This window comes from Trematomus bernacchii, unplaced genomic scaffold (assembly GCF_902827165.1).
Source record: "Trematomus bernacchii unplaced genomic scaffold, fTreBer1.1, whole genome shotgun sequence".
NCBI classification, from domain to species: Eukaryota; Metazoa; Chordata; class Actinopteri; order Perciformes; family Nototheniidae; genus Trematomus; species Trematomus bernacchii.
Genome location: NW_022987608.1, coordinates 3,187,940 through 3,203,822, shown reverse-complemented (window position 1 = coordinate 3,203,822; position 15,883 = coordinate 3,187,940). Strand labels below are relative to the sequence as shown.

At 40.5% G+C, this 15,883-nt stretch overlaps 1 protein-coding gene across 1 annotated transcript in view; it reads left to right on the top strand.

Moving 5' to 3' along the window:
• Window positions 1-15,883, top strand: part of znf800b (zinc finger protein 800b) — a 37,236-nt gene that overhangs the window by 959 nt on the left and 20,394 nt on the right. Inside the window, exon 2 of the mRNA XM_034131519.1 lies at window positions 14,953-15,067. Within this exon, the coding sequence (XP_033987410.1) occupies window positions 15,008-15,067 (60 nt within the window). The 5' untranslated portion in view covers window positions 14,953-15,007. The remainder of the gene's footprint in view (window positions 1-14,952; window positions 15,068-15,883) is intronic.

Below are 15,883 nucleotides of genomic sequence, written 5' to 3'. Positions count from 1 at the left end.
AGCCTGAATGAGATGCACATAAAAGTATTTCAGACAAATCACATAGTTTGCACAAAACTGGGGAAGTCCGGCGCGGCGCAATGATTGTGCTGCTGCTGCTTTGCGCAGAGCAGCTGCTGTAACCGCCGCCACCATTTCGCCGCGATATTTTTTTGTGTGTGTTGGCCAACCTTTTGTAAATAGTTGGGGACTCTTGGATAAAAGAGCACAATAGTATTCATGCGGGCCCTTTATGGCCTGTGAATGCGGTCCTATAAGTCCCACTCCGGCTGTCCTGTCTCTCCCCGTCAGCTACGTGCATGCGTCCTTTGGCCACCACACATCCACCATAGCGAGGCCACTCTGTTCCCCGTGTGTACGCTCTGCTTGGTTCCTCCTGTGGCCAAAAGTCGAGCACTGATCGTGTGCAGAGTGATACGGCACAGGCCATCACGATCACACCGAAACAGCACATCAGCTTTGGAGACTGCACATCGCTCGCTCCGTGCACATTTTTATTAAGTTTCCTGAGTTATGCAATCGCATCCCCGTAGAGCAAACTGCTCATCCGCCTTTATTTACTCGTCACCCACCATCGGAGGGATATGTGTGTGTAATATCTCGTGAATTGGACTAGTCCCTGTGGCGACGGTAGTGAATTAGGAAGATATGTCATTTGCGAATCACCCAGTGCCATTTGCGTCACAGCCCGCGGCCTCGCACGCCCATGGGGGGCGATGGAGTTGCAAATGGAGACTGTGTGTGTGAGCTGACGCTGCCCCAGCTGAAAGGGAACCAATAGACAGGGACCCGGGCGGCAGCGATCGCCGTGCGCTTACACTCTAGTAGTGCTCCGACTCAGGATTGTGTATCAACACGGAAGATCGCTCCGTTTATTCGGGATGGTTATGTTTCTTTCGCCCTGCCCGGGATGCGTAAGTGGATGCGTACACACACTGGTTTACGCTGATTCAAAGGCCAGCCGGAGAGGAGTATATCCGTCCGGTGCTTCCCTCATGGTGCTCGGTGCATGTGGCTATTGTGGAGTCACTCGTGTGTGGGTACATGTTTTCCCACTGGATCGTGACGATATGACCGTAAAGGCTTTGTTAACAGCGAAGAGAATACGGTTTGGTTGTGTTTTGGACACTGGATACACATTCGCATTGTTTCTGTTGGATCCACAGCGCGCCACGCGTTTCTGTTATAGACATGAGCAGGGCGTTTATATCCAGCAACGTTCGTTTTGTTTGTTGCTGTTGCGCTTTTGGGCACTGCGCATGGGTCCATCCAGCAGAGCTCAGAGAACTTATTGACAAGACTGAAAGCCCTGGGATTCTCAAAATAGACTGTGCAGATTCACATCGTGGCAATCTTGTATAGGTTTATACTGTAAGAGAAAGCAATGTTGTATATTTGTTCACTTATACAGTTGGGTTTGAAAAATAAGTGATTGCTTTTATGACAACATTTCTAGTAGAGACATAAAAAAGCATTCTTTTGGAGAATATGACTAAAATGTTTGAATATGTTCAACTGCAGAAATATGGGAATATAGCAAAAATGTATGCTGTTAAAGTAGTGAATACATTTAGTATATTTTATTGTCTTTTTAAACATTTTCTGGTGGCTAAGCCAAGGTATTTTTGCATTTCTTTATTGACAGAAATGACAGTTTTTCTTACCTGTGTTAAGTTTGAAGCTGCATATTACGGTTAAAACGAAATCAAGGACTAGAGTGTTACCTGCATCCCAGAATGATGTCCACTAAGGTAGAGAATCAACTCGGAAGGACTGAGCGAGAAAGCCCTGCTGCTATGGACTGTTTTTTATCTCTGATCATTTAAGGTTCAACTTTGAACCTGAATGTGGCTGCTGTTACAAGTTGTGACAGTGATGCTGGTTTTGTTTTCACCTGTGAGCCGGTGTAGTCTTGGAGACACCTAGTCAAATGTGATATGACAGACTGTCTGTCTATGGACAACCGTGCAATAAGCAGTCAGAAACTTTTCATGTGTGTAGTGTAGATGGCAGAGATTTATGATCTGAGCAGGAGGGTAGCAAGTGGGGAATGGGCCTTTTCTTCTCCCACCTAAAGCTTTCAGTTTAAGGATATAATTGTTTGAGTGGAGACATATTTTGCACTATATTAAACGATAAGATGGCTCAGTGTTATTTCTGAGGAAGAGATGGTTTACTGAACATGTGTTGTAAAGTGAGTGAATATATTCAGATCAGAGCCATACGCATGACGTCCTCTAAATATCACATCACAGTACATGCGTATTTGGACACAACAGAGATGGCCAGTTTAACCTTGAGAAGGAATATGAATGGGTAACTGGGGCATGAGTGTAGTTAACAAAGTGGGTTATGCAGAACTAAAATAAAACAGACAGATGGGCCTGAAGTTGATTGAAGTGGCTTGCGTATTCTAAATACATTACATGAGTTGTTCCATACATTAAATACCTTAGTGTTAGCGTTCATCCCATTTGCAACTCTATTGACTATCTCAGCTGTCCTCCCATCAACTCATGCAAATGTGGGTTATAGCAAGCTAAGATAATTTTTACTTTAATACAACAGCTGCCATGACTCCCTGGCTGTCCTCCCTGATAAAAACCTTACTTGTCATTGGTTTTTGACTGCAACAGTTTAATGATGTCACTGTGTGATTCAGTCAGTTTAATGATGTGTTCAGTCACAGTCATCTTATTTTAACAAAGTTAAATCAGTCGACAAACCCAATAATCTGCCGGTCATATAACCAGCAACTAGTAAGGCAAACAGAGAGCCGGACATGAGTGTAATCCACCCAGAAAATCAGTGTCAGCCAGTCAATAACTGAGTCCACTACAGAGTCTTATTATCTACACACCAGGAAGCTGCAGCCATATACTTGGACGGTTTACTATATACCAGTCAAAACTAAACAGTTGTGTTAGTGGTGAAGGTGAACATTGAGTTTCCAGCAACAAAGACCTACCGTCTGCCCTTTGTGACATAGCGCCTACTTCTTGGTATAAGAACAGTCTGAAATCAGTACCGGGTGGTGTCCTCAGTTCATAGGGTTTTATAAAATAACCTTTGGATGTCCCAGGAAGTGCTTTTTTTTCTCTCTGACATTCCCTTCTCACCATATACGACCCATATCTATACATTCACATGTGATTTTATTGGCTCAATTTCAAAGATAATTTTCGTCCACACCTGGCCTGAACATGTCCATTATGCATTTCCCACATCTATATTTATTGAAATCCGTGTCGGTGTTCCTTTTCCTCTGCTGCTGCTGCTGCTGCATGCTTTTTTTTTTTTTTTTACGATGCTCCAATGTGCTTTGTGCCTGCTTTTAAATCCTGACTTCGAAACGTACTGTGCTGAAGTTTCCTTGCGTATCTGGTTTAAAAGATTCAATAGATAATTTAGCAAAATCCAACTGTCTGGGTACCAGCTGTCCTGCCACCGAGATGTTTGTTTTGATTGGGCGGTGAAAGTTATCACAGAAAAACAAGTGGCGATTATTGCAGACCTTAAAAACAGCATATGGTTCTGTTGTTGAGAAATGTTCTTTGTGTCTATACTGAAATGTGCTGTTTGGGAGAGCAATGCGTATTTGTATAATTGTGGTTAGTGTTTGAATAATATATGTTTGTGTGCACGCCTTCAGTTTTTCCTCATTTGCAAAGAAATCTGCGCAGAGAAAGGATTGTTTGCCGGATTGATTCATGTTTCGGAGTTTTCCTCATACAGAGGTGTGATATTCCCACACAGGAAATATCATTTACAACTGGTGTGTGTTTGTATGTGAGATAACCTGTTTGTTCATGATCATTGTCACAAAGGACATTAAAGCAGTAAGGTCAGACAATCATTTTTGAAAGGAAGCTTATTAGTTAATTTATTTTTACATCAGTCAGCTGAGTAAAGCATATTAAACGTTTCCAAGTGCTGTTTTTCGCATGTGTTTTCCTTTGCCACTGTGGTAAAACAAAGGCATGATTTATTGCACATGGGATCTCGGTCAGTGCCCGACAGCATTTCCCAGCCTGTGTGGTGGTCAGCTGGTATCACTGGTGCGTCTGTCTGCCTGCAGTCAGCATCATGTCAGTGAGTGGCGTCCGTCCATTAGGAGGAAGTCCTCCGCCTCCACACAGCCATCGGAAATAACTACGAGAAGGCAGTGGTGATTGCAGGATACACACATCTCCTCTTGAACAACACACACACACATAAATGCATATATATTACGTACCATGTAGGCATTCATAGCATAGATAGATAGATAGATAGGTACTTTATTGATCCCAATTTGGGACATTTTTGCGTTTAAGACACAGAAATAAACAGTCCAATATATTTCAAAAATAGAAATAAAATGGCGTTAAAAAGATTAAACATGTGGAAATACACATTTCCACTAACAAACAACATTTCAGAATAACAAATATTATTTGATTGTTCAATATTAAATAGAATATGAATGTAAATCCTAAGATACACTTGCACACACTTTCACGATTAAACATGACAGGCTATGGTTTTTGACGAGGTAGACAGCTCACTGTAAAGAAAGTCTGACTCTTTCAGCACATAGATTTATCTGTTTGTTGCAGCGTTTCTGCCAGACCAGGGCTGAGAGGGCGTCCACCCCGAGAGCAAGTCACGTGACGTTGTGTCACGTGACTTGCATTTTGAATTGAGACGTCCCTTATAGATAATATGTGACCCTCTCTATCGAAATCAGTCGGATGTCGCAACGGCTCATTTCAAAATAAACGTGGATTTGCGTAAAAAAATAGTTTTTCGGGGTTCGAGTGTTTTGTTTGATTTTAAATAAACAAAGTGTTGGCTTTCAGAATATGAAACTTTTATTTTTGAAGCTTGTAAAGGGAAGATGACAGCTCTCACTCGCCACTCTGCTGTTCCACAGCGCTGCTTCCCCTCCCTCCGGCTGAAATTATGAATGTAAGGCGTATAGTAATCATAGATAACACGGCAGGGTCCGTTACAGTTTGTTTTCATCTGATTTCAAATAAACAAAGTCTTGGCTTTCAGAATACTTGTTTCGGCAAATTCAGATGATAAATACAACTATGAAGCTTGTGACGGCATAATTACAAGCGGAGAACGGAGTAACTTGACGTCACAGCAGGCATAACAGCCGGTGTTTCTCGTGAGTGTTTTCCCCGGGAAACAAATGTAAAAATACACAAACACACACGTATACACACACACACACTCGCGAGCTTGCCCCAGACCAGTAATCCAAACGAAAATATCTTCCCTCCGTAGTATTTTGATCATTTGCTCCGCTAATAATCAATCAGATCGATGGATTCCAGAGAAGAGGAAACTTTTAAGGCCTTTTTCTCAAAATGATGACTCTGTGACAGTCATCATATAATGTGACATAATTTGCTTAATATTTGGAGTACAAAAACAATCCTGATATCATTAGAAAGTTAGGAATCTCCTCTTTCCAACAGTGTATACAACTCAAAATGTGTCTTCGGGTCAATGCGACTGATTTCGATGGAGCAGGTCACATATCTCTTTACGTTAGTGATGGGACTTACGGCTGTTTTTAGTGAGCCGGCTCTTTTTACCACAGTTTACCACGGAGCCTCAGTTTCGCCGCTGCGAGGCTCCGGCGCTCGCAGTTCACGCGCGTGCTCCACCGCTCATCGCGTACAAATCGCGGACGTTCCGTGTTGTCCTGTGGCAGGCACCGTGGGTCCAAGATACGAAAAGCTGAAAAGAGGCCGATGTCGGGGGAAACGATCTTCAATACAATGCCACCAGGCTCCTTTGTCCCTCCAACAGAGGGATGTCCTTGTCCTTTTTCCTTTTTGTCATTTCAAGCGATAAAAACTCTTATTTTTTTGGACGCCCTCGGCTCGAGTTCAGGGCGTTCCGAGGTGAATAAGGCCGCCAAGACGCCCCCCCTGGCGGAAACGCTGGTTTGTTGCCTCTGTAGGGGTGAACAGATTCGTCACCTAAAATAAGAGACATTCCCAAAAGGAAAGCACTTCATTGGAAATTAAAATTAAACATATTTTCTTATAAAATAGAAGAAGTTATCATAAGATGTATTTGTGAAAAATGTAGCAAAGGATCACAGCATTTTCCATGAGGGTTAGTATGGAAACATGTACTTTTAAATGTGTGAGGACCAAGTTTTACATTTGGAAATGATCGGTTTAGAGACAAGTTGATAATTGTGTAGCAGAGGAGAAGATAATGCCATATATTTCAGAGTTTTAGCCGTGAGTGATTAGTTCTTAGGATTGTCAGTCTCATATATTTTTTCCAAAGTGCCTCAGACACTAGAGGCTCATTACAATTACAATTGTCTTTCAAGAACTATGAGAAGGAAGAAAGGAAAGGCCTTTTTCAAATCTGTAGTGGTTCTTATTTCATTTTTTAGTGAGCTTCTTGTAGTAATTTTCTCTTTTACATTTACACTGCTTTGGGTATCCAGACCAATGTTGTTTGCTCAGTTGCTACGAACATTTGTCAAAATCAAAGGTCAGGACATCAATGATTACTGCTTACCCAAAACATTAACGCCCAAACAAAGCTTGGAGCTGAATTTAATTGATGTATCAAGGGGCTACAGAGAAGACTTTGGTATATTGGGATTTCATTTCTAAAGAATAACTCATGAAAAAAAACTTGAAATTGAACAAAAAAGCGTGCCTAAGCAGGAAGTGGAGTGTGGATGAAGGGGTTGGACTACGGACGCCAATCATCCTCAAATCCTCCCTTTGAGCGCAGGACACCTTCAATCTCATTACCTCCGTCAGAACAGGAGTCACTACTTCACGAGCACTTCTGTCTGTTGCCACGGTAACGGGAGAGTCTCTCGTGTTAGTGCGCGAGTGTATTATTGGCGCGTTTGTGTGGCTATAGATGTGTTTGTTTTAAAAACCTTTTGACGTGCGGAGAGCCTCTTTGGAAGTGAGTTTAGGAAGTGTTCTCAGACAGTCGTCCACAGTGGGGTCTTTTTTATGAAACGCTTCTCATCAAATTAATGAGGCTGCTGTTAGTCTCGGGGTTTGCAGCCTTCACTGTGCCACGGCTCGCTCAAATAACACTCAGAGTCCCAAGACAACCTTAACAGTTGATTACCATCTTCCCAAAATGGTAATGTGGATGTAAATGAGGGCTGTAAAGCGACTTTTTTGGTTGTAAACTTTTGTCATTTTGCTCATACAAAGTAATCCTGAAGTGATTTGTGACGCACACAGCTGGGACCGGAGCGCTTGTTGACGTTCGGGGATTATGAAGTTTGACAACTGTCTGTTTCATAATTGAAGGTGTTTTGTCAGTATATTTGAAATGATTAGGTTAGCTCCGTTAGCTAGCTAGCTTACAGCAGCTCTGCAGTAATATCTGAAGGAATCATGTGATCACATTGTTAAAATAAGCCAATAAAACGTACATGTTAGGTACATTTCGAGTGACAGTGTATGCATCATTTCTTGTTCAACGGTTCTAGAAAATGTTGTTTCATCAAGTTGGTGAATGTTTTCTTGATGCTTCGCAAGTGTTGTCAAGTCGTTGAAGAACTTTCTTAATTTGCATGCGTTTTGGCATATTGTCATTTTTATTTGCATCGTTTTTGAAACTACAGCGTATTTCTCGTAATGTAAGTGTTTTTGTGCCGTTGTAATGCGTTTGCCGTGTTGTAGTTTTGATGAAGTATACTGTATGTCCTGTTTAAAATATTCTGAGATGTTGTTTAGATTTTATTTGTATCTTGTTTTATTATATAATTTTGGCACAGCAACTTGTTCATTAGTTTCAGGTGTAAATCACCTCTTTTGGGCGATTATATTCTCCTCTCTAGTATTACCATGATTGTCAAAAGGCCTGTATAGCGTTGCTCTGATGACACATTGTTGGCAGCTGTACTACTCTGTCATTTCACAAAATACAGCACAGTGATCGTTCAACATGACTACTCAAACTGCTGAATTTGTGATGCTTTTCGTCTGCTGATTTCTGACAGCAGTGCTTGAAGCTCCGCAGTGTGAAGCTTCTTCTTTTTCGCTTTTAAGTGGATACATTTCTGATTGGGATCACATCTCAAAAACTCATGTATACTCATGAACAGGTGACATTCATCAGGCTCGAGTCAATTATAGACACATGTGTACAGTACGAGTGGTTGGGTCACAAAGTTACAGAGATGTTTAAGATAGACAATGAGATTGTTCTTGCATTAGACTCATTGAAGAAATGATAGACGGTAAAAAATGTAATTTGCTGCTTTTTCTTAAGACTGGGTGTTGGATTGTATCCTAGCTTGCATTTTGTAAACAATGAAAACACCATCAACAGGTCATCAAAAGGCCACACAGATCAGTGTTTCCCACAGAATTTAATTCTATGTGTGGGGGCACAGCACCCAGAGTTCCCGTTAGCCGGTAATTACCAGACTATGATCGGTAAAATATGCTGAAGACTGGCAAATCTAAATCTCTCCGGTCAAAATGTCCGGTCAAAATAATTTCCCCTTAGCGCAATACCGCATCAGTTGCGCCACTTATGTGACAGACAAGAATAGTATGTGACAGACAAGAATAGTCAATTCTAATGTCTAACACTTAATGTGGAGAAAGAGATGTCCTGTATGGGTTGATTGTGCGTTGATCTGTTGGTAATGCCTCGGGGTTCCGGTGGGCATGTAAACAAATGCATAATGCTGCGCAATACTTTGTGACCTCACCCGGTTGCATAGCGACGCTTATTGTTTAGGTGTCTTTTAATAAGCAGGTATAGGCAAGAAAAGCCAAAGGCCCCTTAACCTATTCGGGTGGCCCGCGCATCCACCCCCCCCTCAAATAAGAAAATACATGCGAGTTCATGGCTATTGTAGACAACGTTCTTGTTGCTCTGGGTTGCGTTGTTAATGAGTGAGACACACCGGAGTTGAGGGTCTGTGGGGTTTCATTTCCCAAAAATATAATTTGCAATTTACAATTTAGACATTTAGCAGACGCCTTATTCCAAAGCGACTTACAATGACCAATTACAGGGACATTCTCCCTGGAGTAACTGAGGGCTAAGTGCCTTACTCAAGGGCACACTAGTAGTGGTGTTCCAGGCGGGATTTGAACTCGCAACCTTCCGATCATCAGCCCACCTCACTATCCATTAGACCACCAAAATAAGAATTACAAAAATTATACTTTTTTCTTTTCTTTTGGCCCGCCACAAATAAATCAATGTATGGGAAACACTGCAGATAACACACTCCCACATAAGAGTTCATTTAACTCACACTCACAGATAATGTAAAGTTTTCACCAGAACTAGATTTCTCTACACACCATTTTCAGTATTATACCTATGCAAATTAACTTTATTTTCACAAGATAAAGAAGTAGAATCTTTGAATTCGTTTTCCCAGACTTCAGTAGTCGGTAAGGTAGAGAGACTTTCCTGTCCAAGTCCTAATTTCCCATTAAAGCTAATGGCTAGTGTTCATCTCCCTCCTTCATTTAAATCAGGGGTGTCAAACTCAAGGCCCGGGGGCCAAATCCGGCCCGCGACTTCATTTCATGTGGCCCGCAAGAGCTCTGAAAGAATGTAATATGTTTATTATACGGTTACATGCCGATTTACAGATGCACGATGTCCATAAACTACATGTCGCACAATGCATCTTAAATTTGATTTTCTTCTCAGAATTTGACTTTTTTTTTTTTTATTGTTACTTTCTTTTCAAAATGTCACTTCTTTTTTTTGATTTGGACTTTTTTTTCAGAATTTGGCTTTTCTTTTAAAATAATTTTGTAACATTCTCACTGAAGAGACTTGCACTTATTTGCCCTAGACTTCTTCTTTCAGACGTAGTTATTCATGAAGTTATTACCCTATCCGATAATAATCCAATGCAGAGGCAATAATGTAATATAATACATTATTTTATATATATTAAATATTTATATATTTATGTTTATATAGTCTTAAAGTTACAACTGGCCCTTTGAGTGCAACCATAATGCTGATGTGGCCCGTGATGAAATTGAGTTTGACACCCCTGATTTAAATAGAACCTGGAATGGTGCGTAATGCATTAATATCCCTGCTCTTAATTTGGCCAGAATATAACGTATTTGTATCTAATGGTTCCGTTTAAATAAACTCTCATTACAGTTAAAGCTCAGAAAGGCATACCTGAGCTCAAAGGGCTCAGGAAGAAAGTCCCTAAATCAGACTCCACCTGCAGCGTCTCTCCTCTCCTCTCCTCTCACTCAGAATTTGGTGCAACTGTGGTTTTGCGGTGTCACAGTAGGTGTCAGATCCCGCTGAAGTATATGAAGTGTGTTATCTACCAGTATGACATACGTTTAGAGTTGTATTCGGCATATTTGTTTTGGACATTCCCTTGTCTGCTCCCCTTCATTTGAGGCTCAGCTTTAATTGGGTGTAGCCTCTCACAAGTAGCTGTCTTGTCAATATTTGTATTATTATTATTATTATTATCTATAATGTTTGATAAATAACGTGCAATTACGTAACTACCACTACGGTTTTTTTGCACTACTAAATACTAAATAATGTTCATTTAATTATGTGACCATCTATATTTCCTGTAGTTATTGAATTGCTTTTTTTCCGCACTGTTAGTGTACAGTTTTATTATTATTGTGCTGCTGTGTTTATTGTATTTCTGTAACTCTGGCACAACAATTTCCTTCAGGATAAATAAAGTCCTATCTTATCTTATTGCAAAGTTCATTATTAGTTCATCCTCATGACCACAAGCAGATTATTGAATGTTTCACTCTCCGCTTTGTAGTTTGATCAAACCCTTGACTTGTCCACACAGTGTTTACAGATCTGATTAAAACAGACACATCACCATGAACAATCTTTCATCTTGTCTATTTTTTTTATTATATTGTGTCCTCCGGTTTCATTGACCGCAATCTGGGAAAATCTATAGCTCCAATTTCACAATAATTTGTCTTTGTTGTGTCAATAATACTTGCTAATGACTTGTCTCAGTAATAACCTAAAGCTCACGTTGCACTCTGACCTACACATGATATGGAAAAACTCTAGACATGAGCTATATCTGTTGAACTTCATAAACAACTTGATTAATATTGATGTGAAATCCATAGTAGGGTCCTGAATTAGTGCCTACAAAACACAGGTGCAACATGTATTTTTAAATTCTATACTTCAATTTGCCTTGTTATAAGTGATACCTCTATGTTCCGTCCATACCTGTGTGAGAAAACATGATTCACACAGCTGTTATCTCTAAAGTATTCAATTTCCTGGCAATCAGAGCAATCTGGCTTTCATATTTTCATGAACAGTGATTTTGTGTTGACAGACAATTTGGTGGTGTAGTTTTTTTATTAAGACATACGTAGGGGCAACCCCTCTGTGGCCCCTTCACTGTGTCCCCCTTTACTCTCTGACATCAGCAGACTGCAAAACTTTTAAACCAAAAAAACAACCTTTAAAGTTCAAGCTTTGTCTCCCTCTGCTGGAGATCAGGTGGAACTACACATATACCCAGGTGGGGATGTGCCGGTGCTGTGAATATGACATTGGCTGTGTCATGAAAGCATGTGACGTTCCCACCACGCTTATCACTCAGGGCTCTCATGTGACCGCACTGTAGACACAAGCTTTTCAGTGAAGTATCTTAAACCATGTTATTTCTCTCAGATTGTGCCATTAAGTAGCCATCTTAATTGTCCCACAGTAAGTAAGGCACAAAGATTATTTTTGTATTTACTACAGATTCCATATCGGCAGCCCCAGACGTAGAAAGAATGTTTTTGAAGATCAGTGCAGCTTCATCTTCCTCTTATTCTGCTCAGTTGTTTGTTGATGTCTCGCTGTCTGATTTTCACATTTCCTTAAACCTGAGACAACTGTGACGTTTCACACACAAACTGCATTAAGCACCTCATCATAATGATTTTCTCCACTGACAAAAACTGTCCATATCTCAATGGCTATACTTATTATTATTTGCACTTATGATGTCAGGTGCAGGTGGCTGAGTTGGACCAAGCTGCTTTATCTTAAGCGGCCACTAGAGGGCAGCAACACACATTTTTTTGGTTGAGGGCTAGGATTATTATTAATAGTGATTAACATAAGATTAATTAGTAGCGGCTCATGGACAGATTTTTGTATAAAGACTACATTTATCCCAGGGATGTCTATTTATTTCCCAGGAGGGGATGCAACGGATGAAAAGTGGTTTGAATATCCATCCTGAAGTTCTCTTATATCCCAAAAGTAAGTTATATACCACAGAAATGACCAGAAATATAGGATATACGTTGATACTGACATTTTTCCTATTTTCTTTTTAACTACAGTAGAAGTTCTTTGTGTACTTCATTAATGTGTATGTATGTATGTTGACTACAACAGTACTTATACGAATTAAGTTAATGACGTGGTATTAGGGCTGTGCAATTAATCGTATTTTAATTGCAATTACAATTTTGGCCTGCCACAATTACGAAAACATCATAATCGAAAAAAACGATTATTTTGCTTTGCTTGGTTGTGACTGCACTGCAACATATTTGGTCTAATTTATTTTATTCTAATTTATTTGTATTTATCATATTTACATATGTTTAGTAGCTTGTTGAAGTGCGCTCCAAAATATTTGTTGATCTTGTTTATTGGTATTTATTATTTTGATATTATTTATTTAAATGTATCATTTATTTTATTTATTTTTGTATTGGTTTTTCAGTTTAATTATACGTTCAGGGTAATCAACAGTTTAAAAGATACTGTTCAAATTATTATTTGTATTTGTTTTAAAGTTCAATAAATAGATGTTTTCAAAGTCAATGAATAATTGTATTTAATAATCGTGATATCAATTATTGACCAAAATAATCGTGATTATGATTTTTGCCATAATCGCACAGCCCTACGTGGTATGATTTTTTTTTTACATGCAGAACCACATACTGTACATATGCAGTGTTCCCTGCGCTGTAAGGTCCTCTGGGAAAAACCCCATAGCCATTAGCATGAATGTTTATTTAAGGAAGGCTAGAGCTCATCTGAAATGCACACAGGGATGGCGTGCCTCACACTGACTCTGCTGCTATCATTGGTTTAATTGTCCTGCTGCCACCAATATGGCAAGCAGCCAAATTAGCATTGTGTGAAACTATTACTCTGACCTTTTAAAATATTCAATTCAGCTTTATATTTAGAGCCAGCAAGCGGCATGCTGGTCTCTAAGCACTCTACAGCTCGTAAACATACAGAGCTCTCATGCTTAGTGCGTGTTTTCAAAAGCATTTTACGTGCTTTTCACGAGGATCAGCACGACTATGGGTTGTGGGCGTGGAGTTGGGAAAAAAAGTACAGTTTTGATGTAGTCGGAAAATAATCTGGTTGGTGCCTTTTTATGTCATTTTATTTGTATTGCATTGTGATACATAAGAGTGTAATTATGCCCACCAACATCCAGTTTGCGATAGTTTACAGATGTTGAAGATGTTTTGCAAAGTTAATTTGGGTAACATTTCCAGTCTGTAAAGCTCTGGTTCTACTACTTTGATTGTTTTTGTATGCAGACTGTCAGTAGCATGCCACTATTTTATTGATTAGTTTATCATTGATGTATTAACACTAGGGATGCTCCGATCGATATCGGCCGATACTCACTCTGTGCCGATCGATCGGTGCTCTCTAAAAATGGCAATCGCGAGAGCCGATCGCATGACGTAAAAATGATGACGTAAAATACATGACACTTTTCTCTGTGTGCGGCAAAACAAGCTCGCCAAAATGGCTTCACCGGTCTGGCAGTATTTAAAGGTGTCCGAAAAAGACAATAACATAGCGGTATGCAACGTGTGTGAAGCAGAAATCCTGCAGCTCCACCCGCTGTGACGGACCGGTGAGCGGAGCAACACACACACTAAGAGTTAGACCTAACACACTTAGCTATTTGATCTACCTCTGGAACAAGCTAAACTAGTTATGAATATGTTTATTCTTCACTGTCGGGTCACTCAGTACTGGATCAGTGAGCTGCATGAGATACTGACAGGCTGTCAGGAGAGAGAGAGAGGGGAGAGAGAGAGAGAGAGAGAGGGGGAGAGGGGGAGAGAGGACAAGAGAGCGCTTCCGCTCATTTCTCCCGTGTTATTCTCCAAAGTTAATGTAAACTTGAATAATGTACTTAATTTGAATGTAATAATGATGTTGGTTGTTGTTTGTGGAAGCGCCAGTGAATGAGCCCCATTAACTGAGTTTTAAACATCACTTTAAATGGAAGATCCCCATAGGCCCCGCCCACTCGATCGGATCGGCGATCGGTATCGGCCGATACTGATTCCGCCGATCGGCGCCAAAATTGGCGATCGGAGCATCCCTACTTAACACGCGCATACTTTATTGTTAATTGCTGATTTTACTTTCGGTAGTTTAATCTCTAACAATTGATCACATAATTTAAACTGATCATTGTTCTGAATTTAAAACATAACAAAAATGAAACTGGTAACTATAGTTATTTTAATTAGTTATTTGTTAAAATAATACTCTCTTTAAAAAACAGCGAAGTATAACGTAGCATACAATTGACCTCAAAATTGTACTTGAGTAAATGTACTTAGTTACTGCTGTTTAGAGGATTAACACATGTCTATAAGCATTTCCATTGCTTTTTACAATCTTACAATATGGTTTCAAATATTGGCAAATGTAACCGTTGCTTTTTCCTCTTGTCCTTAAGTGTTTGATTGTCAGTGTGTAGCAGGTAGATTGTGTTTCACAGAGAGAGTAAACATGAGACATGACAAGCCTGTGTCATTTTTTTCATTCATGTATTTTATATTTAATCAAAGAAAGCTCATGTGCAGACGTAAACATTATATATTTGTAAGTAGTGTAATGTGATGACTATGTGTGTTCCCTGCCTCATGTGTTGTGTTGTTGCAGATTTCCGGAGGTTGCTGGCAGTGACCCTGTGGTGCAGGAGGCCCCTCTCGGCGCCATGGTGAAGGTCCAGAGGTCGACGAGGAGGAAGAGCTCCCACTGTCTCCGCAGACTGGAGGTACTGAAAACAACAACAACAACAATGCCTCGATGTGACTCTCCAGTCCCACCCCCACATTGTCAGATTGACACTTCATTTATTTAAAGGTCACCTATTATGTCAAATCCACTTCTTCATGTCTCTTCTACATCAACATGTGTCCCCTCTGTGGAAAGAGATTCTGAAAGTTTCAGGAAAAAAGATTCTCTCTCTTTTTGTCCTGATCCATTTCTATAAAAACCTGTCTGAAAATGAGCTGATCAGATTTTGGCCACTTTATGATGTCATAACGATGTTTTGGCTTGTGTAACCATTAGCCAATCAGCAACCAAGGTAACCCCTAGCAATTTGGGGTGAAGTGTCTTGCCCAGGGACACAACGACATGCTGACTGCAGTGGGACTTGAACTTGCTATCCCCTGATTCGAAGTCCAGCACACTGTCCACTGAGCCACAACCTCCTCTTTCACACCAACGCGGTTCCCGTTCTAGCTCCGTGCTAGAGCTTTTCTGGTTCGGAACCGTTTTGTTCACACCGCCCAGAGCCCGACTGGTGCTGCCGCGGCTGCGTCATGACGTCACCGTTTAGGTCGCTGATTTTCTCCCCAACGGCGTCGGGTCGATGATCGTGTTGCTTTTAATCGTACGAAGCCAGATTAAATTAAATAACTACTTCTCAACCCTTGTACTTTTCTCCAGAGTGCCGTGGTTCATTGTTTATTAATGTGTTTTCAGCGGCATTTACCGACCGCTGCAGTGCTGCCTGCTGTTTGGCATCACAACTAGGGATGTCCCGATCACCTTTTTTTGCTCCCGATCCGATTCCGATCATTTG